General features: G+C 33.7%; 1 protein-coding gene across 1 annotated transcript in view; it reads right to left on the bottom strand.

The window, feature by feature from the left end:
* LOC133192053 (serine/threonine-protein kinase SIK3-like) overlaps nt 1-21,013 on the bottom strand; it is a 45,810-nt gene extending 24,797 nt beyond the window's left edge. Inside the window, exons 1-10 of the mRNA XM_061327893.1 lie at nt 20,844-21,013; nt 17,309-17,425; nt 15,313-15,376; nt 10,771-10,932; nt 9,231-9,355; nt 7,864-7,987; nt 6,427-6,653; nt 6,029-6,197; nt 4,409-4,509; nt 2,313-2,622 (exon numbers count right to left, since the gene is read on the bottom strand). Of these exons, the coding sequence (XP_061183877.1) occupies nt 2,313-2,622; nt 4,409-4,509; nt 6,029-6,197; nt 6,427-6,653; nt 7,864-7,987; nt 9,231-9,355; nt 10,771-10,932; nt 15,313-15,376; nt 17,309-17,425; nt 20,844-20,984 (1,540 nt within the window). The 5' untranslated portion in view covers nt 20,985-21,013. The remainder of the gene's footprint in view (nt 1-2,312; nt 2,623-4,408; nt 4,510-6,028; nt 6,198-6,426; nt 6,654-7,863; nt 7,988-9,230; nt 9,356-10,770; nt 10,933-15,312; nt 15,377-17,308; nt 17,426-20,843) is intronic.
* Between the last annotated feature and the right edge of the window lie 580 nt (nt 21,014-21,593).

Below are 21,593 nucleotides of genomic sequence, written 5' to 3' on the forward strand. Positions count from 1 at the left end.
TGTAAAGTTATAATATCAAGATTTGACAGCAGACCTATAAGACAGATTATTCAATTACAGAAATTCTTCAGCAATCGATTGATTGATTATACGTATGTTGTTTAACGTCCCTCTCCAGAATTTTTCACTCACATGGAGACGCCACCACTCGCCGGTGGAGACTGTAAATTTTTGTCCTATACTTTGGCATTTATCGCAATTGAGCAGTGGGGAATCTTTTTTTTTGCCAGCATCTTCTGCGACAAGGGACCTCGATTTATACGATCTCATCCAAAGGACCGGTCTCCACGTCCCACAGTCGAAGTTCATAATACCGAGATATTTTATTTTTTATTTTATTCTATTTTTTTCACAAGTTTGTTGCAGCAGATTTACTTAAAGATCATACTTCAAGATCATTTCGAACTCAGGCTACTTAATTGCAGTGCATACAGCGTCAAGTGATTTTGATTGACAGGTCAACACAGGTGCACTTCGTGTGATACTTTTTAAGCTGAAAAATATACAGGATGTGACCATGACTGACTATGAAATCAGAAAACATCTAATAAAGAATGGGTGTGACCGATAAAGAACTAATTTTTGGTCTGGATTGGGATTAAGAGGGAATCTCTCCTCTCTCTCTCTCAGACATGTAAATTGAACATTTCATAATTATAAAATATGAAATTCTGTATACATGTAAATGGTAATGTTATTCACATGTTCCAGATTTAAATCTAAAACGAATATATAATTCAAATTCAAGACGGGGGGGGGGGGGGGGGGGGCTTCAAAGGAATTAGATAATTTTATGAATTACAAGGAAAAGTACGGACGTCAGTTGCATGTACATGATTATATATCATTGCATAAAATTGTGTTCATTCAGATATACTTATCCCACATATCAACAGACTTGTACAATTTTTTTATCATGTTTTTTTTTTTTTTTCAAAAGAAACATATAGCGTACCATTATTTCACACACTCTTCAACTCTTTGAGTATTTCACAAAAATCCAAGAGTCGCCTTTTCACATCTTTTATAATTCCTTGGGTATATAGAGTATAGATCATGTGTCATAAATAATTTAACCTTTTATCAAATATATATGTAATAACCAAATCTAATCTATAGATTGATTTTCTTTCTTTTCAGTGACAGATATCAATTTATTTATAAAGGCTTTAAAACAGTACTGTATTACAATTTTCTATCGCTTAATTCCTTTTTTGAGTGTATGTAATATTTTTTAATATCGAAAGTAAAACTCGGAAATCGGGATAATTTCGCATTCAGATCATAGAGAATAATAAATCGTCTGCATTATAGAAGGCTTATAACTATCGTATTCTGAACTTAATATACGAAATAGATAAAACTGCATGCCTGTCCATCACTATAAATGTATATTCAGTGCTTATAATATATTTACTTGAATTAGCTACCTAGCATATATATATTAATTTTTTTTTATAGATATATTCATGTGTAAATTAACTAACTGTCAATACAGACTTACACTACACTGGCAACTTCAAACTTTACATGCACTGGAAGCGGTAACCAACGTCCTCTTAAATTTTGAAGAGTGAATATAGAACGTCTAAATATTTTGATATGGAGAGTGTATATGTCTCTAACGTCATCGATACTATTTCCGCCTTTATCTCGAAAGTTCTATTCTCACTTACAAGTCAGAGTTATCTTTCTTTGCCCATTGTCTACACACTAGGTAAATAGGGAAAATGAGGGTACCGAAAATCTGCAAAATGTGGAATCTGATTTCAAAACAAATTATATATTTAGTATTTGTAGAATAACCTCTGTTATACATAATAATATCTTGAAAAAATATTAAAAAACAAAAAAGTTGAAAATTGACCAAACACAAGTTCACTTCCGGTTCGGACAGGAAGTACCGGAAACACACGAAAACAACTTCGAAACAAAGAGAATGTCATGATCTAATACTCCTGTAAATTTCACATCTTTACCTCAAACCGTTTCCGAGAAAAATTCCGGACAAAAGTCCATTTAAAAATTGGAAATTCGGCCGTAACTTCGGACCGGAAGTGAATTTTTCAAAAAACGGAATTTTATATAAACTTCATATATCAGCCTACTATCATGTGAAAAATTGTGAAAATCTATCCAACCATCTCTGAGTAATCGCGCTCACAAAATTTGGGAGGAATAATAATAATAATAATAATAATAATAAAAAGAAACAATACAATCACTATAAGTCTTCCGTTGTGAACGGAAGACTTAATAATGAACAACAAAGCAAATTGATGGATAAATATTGCGGGAAAATCGAGCGTTACCTGGCCCATAGCAAGTAGGTATCTGTAAAAATTGCTGATCTGCGACTGCAACACTAGGCATTTCATTTGGCACAGTAGGAAGTGTATGAGGGTTGTTTGGCAAGAAACCCATTGGCCAGTAAAGATTGGGCTGAGGAGATGCTATTAGAGGCTGATGATTGGCCAGTTTGACTCTGACATCTTCTGGCACTTCATGACGTGAATCTCCAACACCAACTGTGTGTCGACGCATGGCAAGATAGCGAGCCAGGGCTTCTGGACAGGGCTCCTCATTGTCAGAATCGGAATGCTGACTAGATGAATCTTCTGCCTTTAAATTTGAGATGAAAATATTTTTAAAAGTTAATTAAATGCCTAGAATAATCTTCCAATCCTTCTCTGCTATGAAGTTATAGCAAAGACAAGAACTTTATGCTTTTAAAACCCGTCATCTTGACCTTGTTCAACTTTTTGGTTACGATCAAGATATACCTTCAACATGTTCAAGTCACAAGCAACCTATATCTGAAGTATATGGATTTAATTTTTCTCTTTTTCAAAGTTGATTAAAAACTTTTTTACCCTGTGACCTAAACCTTATCCAAAGGATCTTGATATGGGTATAGAATTACCTTTTAGGGATGCATGATTTTATCCGTATATCATGATTTTTTTTTTTACTTCGTGATACATATCATGATACAAAGACTACAATACGAGTATTTGGTACATAATTATAAATCCAGAAATTATTCATTTATTTGTTCAAACTTTTAAATTACAAATAAAAGTTTTGAAAAATGTGGAAAATAGTAAAACTGGCATCCAAGAGCATCCTAACATGCTTTATTTTATATAAATAAAAATGAAAAAAAGTGAAGTTATGTTTTTACAGCATATTGGTAAGAAAAATTACAGAGATTCATTTAAAATAAAAAAAAATTGTGTGTAAAAATATCCTGATATTATGATATTTTGGGAAAAAATTGTGATATATCACGACACAAAATTTGTGGCAATACCCATCCCCCTTACCTGTGGTCAGAGAGCCAGACTTGTCGAAATTTTGAAATCACTGTCAGACATTTGGTCCGACAAAGTCAAATGTTCTGTCGGACCGGACGAAGTTTTGTCAGACCAGATACATGTACCTTATTTTGATGCCGAGAAAGGAAAATAAATAACAGCACCAAAATGCCCTTTAATATTTTCAACAGCCTTCAATCTCACAAGTTTCTTTTCTTAGGATAGAGAGTCTTTGATAAGAGACATAAATAAATAACATATTTTATGTCTTTCCTGCAACAATTTAAATTGACCATCGTCACTACACCACGCACACGGCCATCTCGTCTGTGTTTGTGACCTTCAGTTGCACATCCCGATCCCGACCTTTTTTAAATTTGCGTCACGCTCGATTTTTTCAAACAGTCATTTGGACCGACGTTTTCTTAAAAGTTATCAGTCCAGACAATTTTTTAGTGGTCTTGCCGACAGGACCGACGGATTTCGACAAGTCTGGAGAGCTACCTTTGTATAAACTTGAGTATGAGCCTCTAAATTTTTTTGGTTTCAAAATTATGTCCAGAAAAGAATTTATCATTCTTTATCATTCCAATATACCCCTCCCCAAACCCCAAACTTCATTTACTGGGGGGTGGAGCTGTTGTTAAATCAAAAGATCCACAAAATGAATTGAAATATAGCATATGGCAGCTCATGGCCAAGGTTATAGTCTTTTAAACCCAGTTCAAAGAGCAAGGTCAAGGTCATGAGTACTGTAAATCACCTTTACTATAATTTTCAGCTATTATGCGAGATGGTGTGCTCATGAAAATTTCATTCTTGGGTATATTTTTATTAATATAGATTTATAACAACAATACCGAGAATTTGTGAAAATTTTGACTCACTTATAAATACCCAATATATATTTTGCGAAAATAAGGTGTCGCAAAAATTTGGTGATCTACAGTATTTTGGATTTTGCTAAACTGCCTTGGTACAGCTACAACTAACAGTTTAAGAATGTAATCAAAGCTCTATCAAAGATCCTGCTCTTGATTCTATAGAACTCTTGGAGGATGCTCTTAAGAGCATAAACAGAAATATCTTACCTCTGCTTGCTGGACTAGCTGTTGGATATTTGCTAAAGCTGCAGAAGGAATTAGAGGCCTTGATTCTGCAGTAACATCTTCAGGCATGTCAACATGTTCAACTGAAAAAAAAAAAACACAAATGTAAAAATAATCCATTTTCTTTTGAGCTTTTTATAAATACATTTTCCTCATAATTAAAGGGTTTTTATCACGTATCTAAATTTCTTAAAAATGAAATGCTATTACATTCTTGAAACATATAATTATCATTTAATTATGAAAGAATGTTGAAAACGGCCATAATTAGACAATAAAACGCCCATAATATAGGGTCCTCGGAGTAAAAATCTCCACTAATTAGATAGGGGTCACGTGGTACTGAAACGTCATAGGTGTCAATGGTCAATAGAGAACTCGTAAAGGTTATCGTAAGAAAAAATAAATTGAATAGATTTTTACGCTAAATAAATAGAATACACAATATGGCCGGTTGAAATTTTGACATCGACTATATTCCTTTGGTTATGGACGATCAATCTTTTATGTATGAACGTCTAGCAGAGAGAAATAACCAGAAAATATGCCGACGATTGGAGAGGTTGTACCGAAGACGAAGCCGTTGACACCTCGGGACTTCGACTAAATAGAACGAATTACTAAAGTTTAACTTCGTAAACATTTATAAATATGGGAATTTTAAATTCTCATTCATTATTGTTTTAATTAATTATATAAATAAATCCTGTATATCTTCTATCTGATCTAGCAGTGAATATCATGTGCTAGAAATGACACTTCTTCAATGGCGCCGTACGCCATTACGAAGTTCACAACATTCCTACTAGATTCTGTGCGACTTCTCAAAAAAATGCGTGTTTGTCATTTATTTTTTTTAAAAGGCATCTTTCCCTAAAATATCTTATAGGACAGAAAAAAAAATCGTGATCGATCGGGCATAAACGATTGTTCTGAATAGAGATAAACGCCATCGCATTTGCAGAAAAAGGCCTCCCTTTCATCTCGAGACCAAGTCCAGGAAACGTGGGGAAAAAATTCTTCTAAACCCTTCCTTGTGCACATTTGTGCATCCTAATGCCATAAATTATACCTTACTAGCTGTCAATTATCCAATTATCACTTAATTATTTTCTAACGGGTTTAATAGACACAACAAATGAGCCCTTTTGTATACACAATAAGTACTTCGCTTGACCAGGATTGACACCTATGACGTCAGAGTAATGGCGCCTAACATCGGCGATCAAAATATGCATATTGAGAAATTCAAACTTTAAATCGCTGAAACATCAAAAATATTAATTTTCTGCCAACAATTTTTAAATATATGATTTTAATAGCATGTAAACTTTGTCATATCAAAAAATTTTGAGACGTGATAAAAACCCTTTAAGATTTTATTCAAATAATTTGACTTGAATGAGTTTAATATATGTAAGTCATGTAAAATAACATTCCTTTTTGTGTTACTGAGATTTTTTTTTAAATACTGTTCTGATTGAATCAACTATCTGATTTCTTGATATTTGTTAACATTGCAAGACTTTTCTTTTGAAATTTCAGCAAATCTGCATTCATTGACTAAGATGAGACTACAACACAATACCTTTCTGTACCTACCTACACCTGTTGTAATGCTGGATCTTCTCTCTGTCCTTACTCCCAGTGGAATATTTGGTATCGGTGTGCTTGGTAATTTGTTTATACTTGTCTTTGGGTGTTTTTTCAGTTTGTCAAGAAGTAAATGGTACACAGCACTGTGATGATCATAGGCCTCCTTCTGTACAGACTTATAAAGAACAACACAAATGTCAGCAGAAAACCAATGGCTGTTCCCTAACTAATGTTAAGGTTTAATGGCAATTAAAAGCATTCAGCTGTGGCCAATTCTTTTTTTTTCCTCAATAAAATCATCTTTCACTCCTTCCTTATTTAATTTTTGGTTCTTAAGAGATAGGCAATAGAATAAGTTACACATTTATATATGCATGAACTTGAATTGAAGTTTTCCTACTTACATTTTCTGTCATTTCACGATCAAGACCAAGGTTTTCCATGTGACTTAGAATACTCTCGTTCAGTTCTTCTGTTTCCAAAGTTTGAGATGGTCTCAGATAGGAAACTAATTCTTCAAACTCCGGATCCTCACCTCCAGTTTTGATCCATTCATGATGCACAATCTGGTCTATTGTAATTCGCTTGGAGGGATCAACAGTCAACATTTGTTTGATCAAATTTTCGCATTCTGAAGTAACAGTGTTTGTAATCCTTCATGCAACATTCAAACCATATATTTCATATTCAAAGAATTCAATGTTTAACTCAAGAGCAAAATAGGAATCAAGTTAATATTAGATTTAAGGTACTATAAAAGGTCAAGATAATAATCAATTCTAGTCAAATTTGTTAAGTCCAACATAAATGCTCAATTTGTGGGTCACAACATCACATTTCTGTTCTCCAACCTTTCTGATGAAATTAAAAGAACAAGCCGGCTAGATAATGCACAGTTCTTTTTTTGGTACACTGTCACCTCAGTACATCACCATTCGTTTTATCACCATCCAAGTATAACGCCAGTGAAATATGTAGAAGGGATTTCTATATAAGCTAAAAAACCCATTACAATACAATACCAAACTTGCCTAACACCAACCCCCATGCATTTTCAAATAGAAAATGTCATGTTACTTTTATATTTCCTCTGACAACACAACAATGCTAACACTGGGAAAAGAAGACATGCACGATTACATAAATTATATGATAGGTCAGACTATGTGTACTGTGGCAGTGTAGTGAATCATAAATGCATGTGTGTAATATGAAAATAGGTAGGTATCTATAGATGACTGTGATAATAGCTTGAATTTAAAAAATCATCTAAAAATTAAAGGTTTGTCATTGCATATGTCAATTAGATTTGCTGTGCAGAAACAAAATTGATCATTTTATTATCATCTGTTGTAAATTTCATGTACCATGTAGCCTCTGTGTATAGTGATGTGTGTGACATCATACTTCTGTGTTCTAGGGAAAAAAATCTCTTGCAGCTAGTTCATGTTTATCAATACAAAAAAAAAAAAAATAATGCAAGTTCTAGTTCACATGTTTATCCACTCCTTTAATGTACTAGTTTACATGTTTATCCACTCCATGACCATGACAACTATGGAATCAATTCTACAGGTATTTACATGGTTTTACAAATGCCCAATCTCATGACATCCCAAAATACGACGAAATTTTAAAAACTTAAGAAAAACAATTAAAAAACCACATGAGTGTATGTATTGTAAACATGTTTATTTAAAATGAAATTTTACTACCCCTTTTTTAAAATTGATATGCCGAAAAAGGCTGCAGGGACAAAAGCTGGCCATATAACAGGGTGACAGTGTTTATAGTTTTCTCCTTTACAGTCAAGCATATTTTATTTTTAGAACAATATTTACCTGTAGACATAAAAAATGGCACTCTAAATTTTCCAGACAGAACCCTGGACCTGAGACTGTGAAGTGAACTGCCATCAAAAGGTAGAGCACCACATACAAGTACATATAGCACCACTCCAAGACTCTAAAATTTAAAATAAACCAATACATAAAAGATATGGGTATTTTAGGAATGACTCTAATTCTTGGCCAAATTATTCGAGTATAACCTGGTTTGGGTCAGTTTACACTTTATAATCCGCGAAGCGGATTATAAAACAGCGTAAACTGACCCAAACCAGGTTATACTCGAATAATTTGGCCAAGAATTAGAGTCATTCCTTATAATTTAATTTTAAAATCATTGAATAACAATGGGTGTAAAATTTCGTTACTTTTTATTAGTTCAAATTTGCCACTCAATAATACAACCGTAGTTACGGAAGTAACGGAAGTGATGGGAATCGAGGGGAGGTAAAAACTGATATAGGCCTAGCAGCCATGTTGTTTGGTTACATGTGGTAAGATCGAATTATCATTTGAAATTAAAGGTACATTGATTAAATATGGAATTTTCCATGAATCCCGAGGACTGGAAATGAGAGGATTGTATGGAAACAGATGATTCAGCTGGTTGTCAAGGGGGTGTGTCCCCATACCAAACCAGGTTATACAGAAATAATTTGAGTTCCTTTTTGGATATTAACCAATCAGAGGCTAGAATACAAACAAAATTAAATTATATTGTTATAACTTTAATTGCTTTACTGAACCTAAACTTATCTTTTCCCTTGCTTAAACTGTAATAGTTGAACGTTTCAGTGCCTTAGATTCTGTAATTTTATGTCATTTCATACAAGCGGTCAGAGAGAGAGAGAGAGACTAAAACAATATGTTAAGAGAAATTACGTAATTCTAATGCCGAATAAGTAGGAAAGGCAGGTATACAAGTCAGTGACCTGCATCAAACTAAAACTGTTCTTGTTTTTGCTTTTCTAGTATTTTCCCAAATTGGTAGTTCACAGTGACAAATTTTCAGACAGTTATACTACTGAATAGCTAACATCTGCAACCTCTATCTGGTGCCAGTCTACTGTGAACTCACTAATTTTCCTGGGGGTTAATTTTTTTGTTTTCGAGGTATGAAGAGACCCAAAAATTTATGTCCAACACAAAATGTAAAATTCCATATACGTAATCAAATTCCCAACAAACCAATATTTTTTCTTCAAACCTCGAAAATTTCACCCCACAAAAATATGTGATTTCACAGCTAGTACATGCATTCAATTCATTGTAAAACACATAGAACCATATATATACTCCAATGGATTTGATGCATTAATGAAAGAAATGCTGCCAATACTATGCTATATCTGGACTCTTACCCATACATCCACTCCTGGGGCATCGTATTCCTTGCCCTCAAAAAGCTCTGGGGCAGCATAAGGTGGACTACCACACCAAGTTTTCATTGGAGAACCAGGAGAAAATGTATTACTAAATCCAAAGTCTGCAAATATGTTAAGATGCCACTAAGTAATTCAAAACACTTCTACTGAGTTACAAACAGGATTCTTGCATTGTATATACTGAATTGCAGCAGATAAATTCCTTGAAAGAGCATTCTTTGTCAAAGTCTTGGGAATCACATCCAATGAATACTGTACAGTCACATGTAATGGGCGCACTAGTGTAATAGCCGCACCCCCAAAGTTGGGGGGGGGGATCCTGGGAAAAAACCAGGTTCTATGGAAAAACGCACCCAAAATATGCAAATATGGAGGTGACTTTTATTTTACCAGCACATGTAATGTAAAGGAATAGTTTGTAAAGTTAAAATTTTTGCATCATTTCAAAAACAAAAGTAGGACAAAACCATCAATTTTCTTCGTAAAGGCAGTTTATACATAAACTAAATTCATGTATTTAACAGTTAAGTTTATTTTGTATTTTAACTGTATTTTGATTATATTAGTTAATTAATAACTACTGTACCTGAATATTTCTTTCTATCACCCTGAGCTCATGACCTGAATAGGGTCGACTAGTTAAATTTGGCAATGATGATATCCAAATTAAAAAAAAATATATCAATAGGGTTTTGAATATATTTGTTTCAAATTCAAAAATATCAACTAAATGGATATATCTAGTTTTATAATTGTTTGTTGACTTATACACCTGTGATCTATGTCAAATAAGTGACAATCATTCAAAAAAGGGAGAAAACACAATAAACTTACATGATTTTGGTGAAATCATTCCTTAGAAAAAAAGAGTCTAGAAAAAAGGGGGCTGAATTTAGTTCCTATGTAATTCATGTACCCTTTACTCTTAAACGATTTTATGACCAAAAAAGTGCATCTATTACACAATTTAACAATATTTGATACAAGCTATAACCATTTGCCCGATATGAAATACCCGGTACACATATAACTACTGTATAAGCAAAATTTTTAGGATTAAATTTTGGCATTATTAGCGAGGGTTTTGAGATCACTAAAATATAATATTGCTAACAATTTATTCCCTACTGATTGTTTATACATATCTTTCTTGACATTATAAAATTGCTATAATTACTTCTCACTAAAAACATATACTAATTTTTGGGGATAAATTACTATATTTGCGGCTCCCTAAAAATTCCACTTATACGGTAATATGTATGTCCAATTTCTTCTTGTATCTGACCATGCTTGTTGTAAATCCCCCCCCCCCCCCCCCATTTCCATGTTTATGAAGTGTGCATTCCTAGTTGTCTCTAGCAAGGAATAGGCAGGGCTGATCAATTTTTTTTTTTTTTGGATTAGGTGGGCAGAAGAACACTGGACAGGAAAGCAAAGACAAATGTATGATAGCAACTCCTTGGTAGTCATATATACATCTATTTAGCAATATTTGTCATTCTTATCATATTACCTGCTATTTTGATATTGAGGTTGGCATCAAGTAAAAGATTTTCTGCCTTGAGGTCTCGATGAACAACATGTCTACAATGGCAGTACGCCACAGCTGCAACAATCTGTTTGAATTTCTTTCTTGCTTCTTTTTCATTCATTCTTCCATGTGCTACTAAATGATCTGAAATTAGACATCATAACTGAACTTGAATAGGCAACTTAAAATACTGACAATTTCTTTTGCTGGACCTGCATTTCTCAACCATATATTATGACATATTATTTTTGGAAAGTAAATACTTGGAAACTTATAAAATAAATATTAATTTGAACCATGGTTTTGTATGAACAATGTGACAAAAGGAAATCCTGATTTTTATGATCAGTCCTATATCACCTGCAATAAAGCATACTCCAGCAAATCATGTACCATTTCAAAGGTAAGGTCCAAGCCAAGTCTCATATTCTGAACTGTTTCCTTGCCTACCAGGGTTGAATGAGTTTATTTTGTGTACAGTGGGTACAATAAATCACATGCTTGCTACTCAGATGGTCCAATTACAGAATACAACCAGAAGTCTCTGTCGAGACTGTAGCTCTACTATTTTTTACTATTAACAAAGGAAGAAATAAGTATCACTTCGACTTGAAACTAGAATAATGATCCTTGATTTCCTTCCTTTTTAAGGCAACATTGCAAACAGACTAAAATTATAGGAGGAGTAGCCTTTTAAAAGAATTTTACAGAAATTTCAATTTTAGTTACCATGGCAACTTCATTATTCAAAACTAAAAAACAATAACAACATTTATGCATCTCATTATAGTCTACTTGCACGCCACATTATATTAAAATCAGACCAAACTGTAGAAAGAGTAGCGTTTTGAAAGTATTTCACAGAAATTTCTATTTTTAGTAACCATGGCAACAACATTCATCAATATCAAAAACCGATACACAGAAGTATGTATCTTAGTGTAGTCTACTTGTGTGCAAAGTAATATTGAAATCAGACCGAAACTGTAGGAGGAGTAGCGTTTTGAAAGTATTTTACAGATATTTCAATTTTTAGTAACCATGGCAACACCATTCATCAAAATCAAAAACCAAGAGACGAATTATGTATCTAAGTAAAGTCTACTTTCGTACAAAGTTATATTGAATTCAGACTAAAACTGTAGGAGGAGTAGCATTTTGAAAGTATTTCACTGAAATTTTATATTTGTAGTAACCATGGCAACACCGTTCTTCAAAATCCAAAACCCCTAAATAGAATTATGTATCTTAATGTAGTATACTTGTGTGCCAAGTTGTATTGAAATGAGACCAAAACTGTAGGAGGAGTAGCATTTTGAAAGTATTTCACAGAAATTTCTGTTTTTAGTAACCATGGCAACACCGTTCATCAATATCAAAAAAACTGATAAACAGAAGTATGTATCTTAGTGTAGTGTACTTGTGTGCCAAGTTAAATTGAAATCAGACCGAAACTGTAGGAGGTGTAGCGTTTTGAAAGTATTTCACAGAAATTTCTATTTTTAGTAACAATGGCAACACCATTCATCAATATGAAAAACTGATAAACAGAAATATGTATCTTAGTGTAGTATACTTGTGTGCCAAGTTAAATTGAAATCAGACCGAAACTGTAGGAGGTGTAGCGTTTTGAAAGTATTTCACAGAAATTTCTATTTTTAGTAACCATGGCAACACCATTCATCAATATCAGAAACTGATAAACAAAAGTATGTATCTTAGTGTAGTCTACTTGTGTGCACAGTAATATTGAAATCAGACCAAAACTGTAGGAGGAGTAGCGTTTTGAAAGTATTTCACAGAAATTTCTATTTTTAGTAACCATGGCAACAACATTCAACAAACTCAAAAACTGATAAAAAGAATTATGTATCTTAGTGAAGTCTACTTGTGTACAAAGTTATATTGAATTCAGACCAAAACTGTAGGAGGAGTAGCATTTTGAAAGTATTTCACAGAAATTTCTATTTTTAGTAACCATGGCAACACCATTCATCAAAATCAAAAACTGATGAAGAGAATTATGTATCTTAGTGTAGTTTACTTGTGTGCCAAGTTATATTGAAATCAGACCAAAACCGTAGGAGGAGTAGCAATTTGAAAAACTGTTAACAGACATACATACTGACAGACAGACAGACGGATGTTGGACACCTTAATATCACATAAGCTCTTCTGGTCTCTGACCAGTAGAGCTAAAAATTACTAACCAGTTACTCGGAAATTAAAACCACAATTCTTTACTCAAAATTTTTAATGTTCAATTCAATTTACCTACAGCTTTAATATGTAAACAATATTCTGTCTCATAAATGTTTACTAATATATATCCATGAATTTGATCATATGGTACTTTTAATTACTAGAGTTTGTACGTTTGGTATGAAAAAATTAAACTTTTACGCTGCAATTTTCATTTGGCCTGCACTTAGCTTTTCTTATTTAAAATTTTTCAGAATATTTTATAAATTGTACCCCGGTAATAAATAATGAATATTTATTGCTTTATTTACATTTACTTTATCATTTATTTCATGCAATTTAACAGCAAGGTCATTCAAAACAGAAGTAGATGAGTTCAAAATAATTAAGAGACAAGTCAAAACAGACTTTAAATTTGTTCATTTTCTCATGAAATGCTATTTCACATACTGGAAAATAAGTTTTTTGTTTTGTTTTTGTTTTTTGTTTTTTTTTGTTTTTATAAAATTACAAAAGGATGCGTCTCAAAACGGCGAAGAAATTTAATGATATATACGAGGGGTTATCAAAAAGTTCGTGGACTAGCGCCATAAAATTAAAACCGCTTTAGGTACATCAATGAATTTTGAAATATTTATTAAGCATCAACTTTTCTATCTATAGAATAAACCACAATTCATAAGTTTTATTTTTTAATAAATTAGTAATGTTTTTATAAGCAATGGCATGTCCAGGCGGCGCAACCGCAAACATGACGTTTTTTCAACCTGAGTGTAACTAGGAAAAACTCTTTTGATATGAGCACTTGACATCCAAAAATTCCATTAATTCAGGCATGTGATGGGACACAATTGTTCCGCAAAATGTGCAATTTTTACCCCATTCTGTACATTCTATGAAATTTTATCATATATTTTATAAGGAGTGTCTATGCAATTAAGAGCTTGAAAATGACGTCAAAAAGGGGGAGGGGTTTCTTTTTCCATCATTCTTTAAAGTTTTGCCCCTGAAAAAACTGGTATAGACTTAGGGAAAGTTTAAACTGGCTACAGAGAAATAAAATGCATCCAGAGTACTTGTTATTAAATACCAAAAGAGATTCAAAGAGAAGAGAGATGAGCAGTTAATGTTGATTTGTAGTCAAGGTGTGAAAAGTCAATCTCGTCAAAAAATGACATTGATCATGTGTGTTTTATATTGAAACCCAACAAGCAAAACATGCTGGCATAATCAAGCGAGGATCTTTTCCTTAGTAAAGATTCATTTACAATTTTATATGCATTGAAATCAGCTGTTCATGACATTGTTATGTCATATAAACAAGACAGGTTTTAGGTTTTACTAAACTCCAGGGAATCTCATCAAGATAAGTGTATTGAGACAGAAGGAGCAGACATTGAGAAATAATGACTTTGTCGGACGTCATGAAACCAAACGACGACAGTGCGGGTGATCATATAATGCCTTTTTTATTTTAAAATAATTTGGCAAATTCTCAATGTATCAAGCTAAAATTTTCAACACTTCTTAAACTTTTGTTGTTTAATGTTCCCTACAAATTTTGTAAACATAAACTACATAGTATTAATTTTATCGCATCAGTCCACGAACTTTTTGAAAACCCCTCGTAAATGCACACTTCTTAGAAGTATCATTAAAAATATTTTTTTGTAAAAATTTTTTCACTCAATCATGCCTGTGTATCTTGTGAAATGTAACTTGTGCAACATCCATACAACAGAATGTATTAACCTGGCCATTACAACCATATATTTACATCCACTGAATATTGATTATATTTTTCTGTTCTGTTACAACTGTTAATTCCCTTATAAAAACACAAAGAAAAACATTTTTTTAGTTGAATTAACTTTCATTCACACATCCCTAATCAGGACTAACACGTTTAGATGATGATTTGATAGCATTATTACCTGTGTACTTTGAATCATCATAAGTTAAATTCAAATATGTATACATATGTCTCTTAGATCAAGAAATGAAAGGTTTGAGAGACCTAAAATAAAAATTCTTGATTTATTGAGGGTAGAAATGGTATTACAACCTTTTAATTAAAGACTGAGAAATTTGAATGATCAAACATCTAGCCATCAGCATTCACTTATAGAGGCATTTCTTTCACCTAACATGAATGCTCAAGTCTCTCTTTATAATTTCTATTCATTTCCCTGTCTTGTGAGCAATTTTAAATAAATAATGGATTGAAATACAAATCTATGGAAAGATATGAAAAAAGTTTACACTGTATACATTTATTTCAAAACATGGTATAATACTGAAAGGCTGCATAAGAATACGAACCAAATATTTCCCCACCACTGGCATATTCTGTAACCAAGTATAACATTCTCTCTGTTTCCATTACCTGAAATAAGAAAAAAACTTACATTTTAAGGTAGTCTGAGAAAAAAACATCTCACCTTAGTGTTTAAATCTTTGTTGCAAACATCTGATACTAAGTCTTGCCTTACTTTATTCATAGTCAGTTGCCTATCTCTGAGTTGAAACCTCAGATTCATGCACTGCATGCAGGTAAGACTTACACAATTGAGTTCTGGGTAGATATGGGCATTTTTATGCAAATGAACTAATCAAAACATGTAAGAGAATGTCTTTTATACAGAGAAGGTTTTTAAGTCACTTTCTAATACATACTTAGTACCCATGATGTTAAAGCCAATACAATTATGATGTCATCATCCTTTACCACTCAAAGAGACAACATCAACAAAACAGGATCATTTTCATATTGTGGAATGTCAGATAAGAGGTTAACAAATAGGAGAAACATATAAAATTAAACTGTTTTATGATTGATGATTTCATGAAAATCAGGAAGTAGGTCATTGTGACCTACTTTTTGTTTGACAAAATATAAGGCCTAAAGATGCATCAACTGACAAGGTTAGATGTGATCCTAGGCCTCTTAGCATCAAATACAAAGGATCTGGCAATGAATAACATGGTAAATTGCAACTTGAGTGTTCCAAGGAACACGTGTGACCTGCTTTGTAGCTTCCTTAAAGTGTAAATAAATTTAAGAGTGGTCAGCTCTTTACTATTAGCATGATAGATCATGCATTTGCCTGCAAAAAAAAAAAAAAAAGGGGCCAATGGGCCACAATGCTCACCTGAGTAACTCTGGCCTTGCTGTTTTTCACCTGATTTCCCCCACTGTAGTACTTAATGTGGCCCCGTCCTACCCCCAGGGGTCATGATTTGAACAATTAGAATCTACACTACCCCAGGATGCTTCCACTTAAATTTCAGCTTTTCTGGCCCAGTGGTTCTTGAGAAGATTTTTAAAGATTTTTCCTACATACTTCAATGTAAAACTTGGATTCCCTTTTATGGCCCGCCCTACCCCCAGGGGTCATGATTTGAACAATTTATAATCTACACTACCCCAGGATGCTTCCATATAAGTTCCAGCTTTTCTGACCCAGTGGTTCTTGAGAAGAAGATCTTTTTAAGATTTTTTTCTGCATATGTCAATGTAAAGCTTGGATTCCCTATTGTGGCCCCGCCCTACCTCTGGGGGTCATGATTTGAACAATTTAGAATCTACACTACCCCAGAATGCTTCCACATAAGTTTCAGCTTTTCTTGCCCAGTGGTTCTTGGGAAGAAGGTTTTTAAAGATTTTTACTACATATTCCAATGTAAAACTTGGGATTCCCTATTATGGCCCCTCCCCAGGGGTCATGATTTGAACAATTTAGAATCTCCACTATCCCAGGATGCTTCCACATAAGTTTCAGCTTTTCTGACCCAGTGGTTCTTGAGAAGAAGATTTTTTAATGACCCTACCCAATTTTTGTCTTTTCTTGATTATCTCCCCTTTGAAGGGGGCTTGGCCCTTCATTTTAAGAATTTAAACACCCCTTCACCAAAGGATGCTTTGAAGTTGAAAATGTGAAAAGTTTACAGACGGACGGACATACGACGGACAATGGGTGATCAGAAAAGCCCACTTGAGCTTTCAGCTCAGGTGAGCTAAAAAGGCACACATGGCTATTATAAGACCCGTATAGAATCTGACAATCAAAGAAAATATGGTTCCCTAACCCTAAAATAAATAATTTCATTGAAATTATTAGAAATAACTATTTATCATTTTATTAATATGTATTTCCAACAATCCTCCAAAACAGATTTCAGTCAATCCATTGTGGAATACCGATCCTGATGTATTTTCAATGTATTTAAATTTAAGTTTGTGTGGTAACTGAATATCATACAGTTTCAAAGTATTTGTAAAGCTGATAAATTTTGAGGGAATCAACCAATTCTTTACCTGATACAGCCGGACAATATGAGGATGTTTCAGCAATTTCATTATCCGCATTTCTCTATATATTTTCTTAAGGTTATCTTCATCCAACTGTTCTTTGTCAATTATTTTAATGGCAACCTAAAAGAGAGATGTATCATATAACAAAATAAAGATGCATCTGTTGAATCACACAAGAACCATTGACAAATATTATCTTTCAGTAAGGCAAAACTCAAACCAATTTTTTTCCTGTAGCGTGAATCCTCATTTATTTTATATTTTTCAAGTAAGTTTGGTCTGGGTAGTAACTTAGGAATGGACCTACTTCAAAAAACTTGTGCTGTTTAATAACATTGAAAACATGTAGATCCAAAGCAAGCCTAGTATGTGTGCAAGTTCAGTCCAGAAAAAGCCTAATATTTGCTTGGAACTTGCTTCTTCAAAATCTTTAAGGTGGTCAATCACCAGGAAAATGTTCATCAAAACACTTTAAGCTAGTCACTAATCAAGAAAATTTGAGATCCACTATCTGAAGCAAGCCTGGTATTGTGCATCCCTGGATGCATCATCAATGCAAGTTTTGTCATCATAGGGCAGATTGTTATTTGGGAATGGACCTGCTTCATTATCCTGTTCACACATTGGAAAAATGTATGTCAGATCCAGCACCTGAAGCAAGTCTGGTAAAGTGCAAGATTTTTAAACATTTTTTCCTATAGATTCCTATGTAAAACTTTTATCCCCATGTGGCCCCACACTACCCCTGGGGGGTCATCATTTGAACAAACTTGAATCTACACTACCTGAGAATGCTTCCATATCAATATGACTAAACAAGGCTTTGCTGTTTAATGATTTTTCTTTCTTTTAAATGCTTCAGCCACAGGCACCTGACATTACTTATTTTTCTTTTTATAAAAAAATATACCCCCTACCTAATAATACACACGGTACACATCGGGCGCCATCTTGAATTTTTCTAGATCTGTCACATCAAATTGTATTTTCGTCTGAAACTCTGTGAAATAAATTCCCTGAAATCATATTCTTTCTGTGGTCACTCTTTTGAGGTCTCAACTTACGGACAGTGCAATCAGAAGGGCGCATCACACTTGCAAATATTAAAAATCTCTCGTCGAACTGGATCTACTGCTTCCACAATCCAAGAAATCACTAAAGGGGGGCCGGAAGTTTACATTAATATGCTAATGGGAATTCCATATTTGTCATTTTTTTTGGTGGATCTAAAGCAGCGTGTTGTAATTACTTTGAAATTTGAACAAGTATTTCGATATTAAAATGAAAAAAAAATGCAACATGGGAAAAATAAAACACTTCTTGTAAATATACCTTGGAAAATATACTGAATTAATCTATACAGGTCGTTGCGTTTAACAGTCTTTAATAAAAGAACGGGGGTGCTTAAAAGCAATAAACAGCAAACCACCCAACTATATATATACCTGACATATGCTTAATTGAAAAAAGGGGGAGGGGGTCAAACAAAACTATATATTAATATATATTATTATATGACTGAATACTCCCATCTCTCTGATTGGCTGAGATCCAACAATGTTAGAAAAATACTACGTGATATTGACCTGCACGTGACCTTCCAGGTCAATATAAGGAATTATTTATTCTACAATGGACCAAAAATAGATATGGAAATTCCAAATTGATGCAAATAGTTTTGGAAAGTTATTTCACTTGCACCTGACTTCCACTCATATGAACATAACATTAGGGCAACATAGATTCTTTGGTGAGGGTTGGGAGGGGGGGGGGGGGGGAGGGGAGGTTGCATTTAGAGTGACACCCCCCCCTTTCAGGCTCGGTGAATATTGTACTCCTCAGGTGTCTAAATCATGGTATTGACCTCAAAAACCAGCAATAATTGTATAATATTCAAATATTAGCTTATACATGTTATGTATATCTATCCCAAAAAAAAATGGATCCGACAATAAAGATAGAAATGCTGCCACTGCTTTATTGCAATACTTAAAATTGCAGATCTCAACAATCCCTGGAATAAATTTAGAGTGACCCCCCCCCCCCCCCACGCGTACATACTTTATCTGGTTCTAAATAACAAAGTCAATATTCTCCACAGATAACGCTCAAACAGTGCATCAATAATGCCTGCCCGCGTTATTAATTATGTTCAGTGCGTGTAAGTAGGGGACTTAAAACCGACTCAATATTTTGTCTTGCAATAAAATGTTCATCAGGCCAATCTTTGACATTTAAAAAATATGATCGCTTTGATCAGTTATATCGAGATTATTTTGGGGGGAAATAAAATGAATGTCCTTTTATTACATTGTATTACTGTCTGAAAGATTTTTGGGGATCAGTACTAACTTTAACTGGTTATTTTTAAAAATAAATCTCACAAATATATTGACCAATCAAAAAAGAGCTTTCCCTAAGAATTTCAAGTCAAATGTAAACTTCCAACCCCCCTTTAGCGATTTCTTGGATTGTTGAAGCAGTAGATTGAGTTTGAAGAGAGATTTTTAATATTTGCAAGTTTAATGCGCCCTTCTGGCTGCACTGTCCGTAAGTTGAGACCTCAAAAGACTGACCACAGAAAGAATATGGTTGCAGGGAATTTTTTTTCAGAGTTTTAGACGAAAATACAAGTTGATGTGACCGACCTAGATAAATTCAAGATGGCGCCCAATGTGTACCGTGTGTATTATTAGGTAGGGGTATATTTTTTTATTAAAAGAAAAATAAGTAACGTCAGGGGCCTGTGGCTTCAGCTTTTAAATACAGTTGAACTATCTTGAACACTGATATCTCAAAAACCATGGATATGTCAAAGTGATTTTGAAGTCCCAACTGCTTTTTCTTTAAGTATTTTACCCTCCATATCTCTAATCATCCGATATCTCAAAGTTTTTTCTTAGTCGCATTGAATTCCAGATAATGAGGTTTAACTGTACATAAAATATCATTAAATATAATCACCAATGAAAATTAAAGTGGGTAAGAATAACATTAAAGAACAATCATAATAAATATGAATGAATAATTTAAGCTAGTGCACTTTGAAAACGAAGTTAACACATGTACATTATTTTGATAAAGAAAACAACTTTAAAATTTTGATAAATAACCACTGATAACGAATAAATAATATTTACTGTGAAATGGTACATAGAATTTGCTGTTTGTACATTTAACACCATTTTCTTCCACACAACACAACCAGCAGAGATACAATTAAATCAGTGACTATAATTCTCTTTAGAGAAGTGGATATCGTATATATGGATGTCAATAGCCTGTCCACTAGACTGACAGGGGTGCACAGACTAGGTTGAAGTCAGTTCTCATTTTCTCAATCTTCTAGCACCAGACATAAGCAAACCTATTGACACATTTGTTGGTTGGCATTCTCCACGGTGGTAACGCCTAGTACAAACAATTCGTGACATTTCACAGACATTAATATGACACAACTGCAAGCTGGTCATTATATAAAAAAAGGAAAACAAAAAACAAAAACAAGTTATAACTAACACTTCATTATTAATTTTACCTTTGTTTTTGTAACGATATGTGTTGCCAATTTCACAACTGCAAAATTTCCCTTTCCAATGGTTCGATCTATTTCGTAGTAGCCAACACGAACAATACCCCCTCCATTAGGAGGTTTCCAGCCTGTTTTCATGACCGCCATATTTCTTTGGCACTGCTTCACAGCGCTTGCGCATATTGCGACAGAGAAGGTGCTAATTGCTCGGGTTGTGAGTTATCCTATTGTGATAAGTAAGATCTAATGGTTGCAAATCCAATATTCATATAGTAATTTGCAGCTGAACACAAAAGTAAATTTATAGTTTGTTTACACTGAAGTATAGGGTCTATAGTGTGCATTTTTTTGTATTGCAGCATTGTTCACTTCTCTAACGTTAGTATAGTTGGATAGGCCTATCTCTGTAGCCGAACGTTGCATTAGGTCCACTCCCTTATTGAATCTAAAAATTATGCTATTATTAAAGTGTGTAAATTTTTTTTACGGTTATTATAATTAAGAATCGAGGATGTAGAGTTCTTGATGTTTTGTTGCCTCCCTCGGGCATACGGTAAATGTAGGTCCATCGGAAGTGCCACAATCTACTGTGAGAAAAGAATAAATAAAAGAATTAAAAGTTTTGTTTATTGCTCATTTGTGATAAAGTTGGTGTAAAAAAAATCCAGGGGAGGCCTTCCAACCTGTCTACCCCCCCCCCTTTAATGAAACGTGCCTGCTGTAGCCCCTCTGGCGCGGATCCAAGAATTTCAACTC

Source organism: Saccostrea echinata, unplaced genomic scaffold (assembly GCF_033153115.1).
Source record: "Saccostrea echinata isolate AGI-Se365-2 ecotype Australia unplaced genomic scaffold, CSIRO_AGI_Sech_v1 ptg000025l, whole genome shotgun sequence".
NCBI classification, from domain to species: Eukaryota; Metazoa; Mollusca; class Bivalvia; order Ostreida; family Ostreidae; genus Saccostrea; species Saccostrea echinata.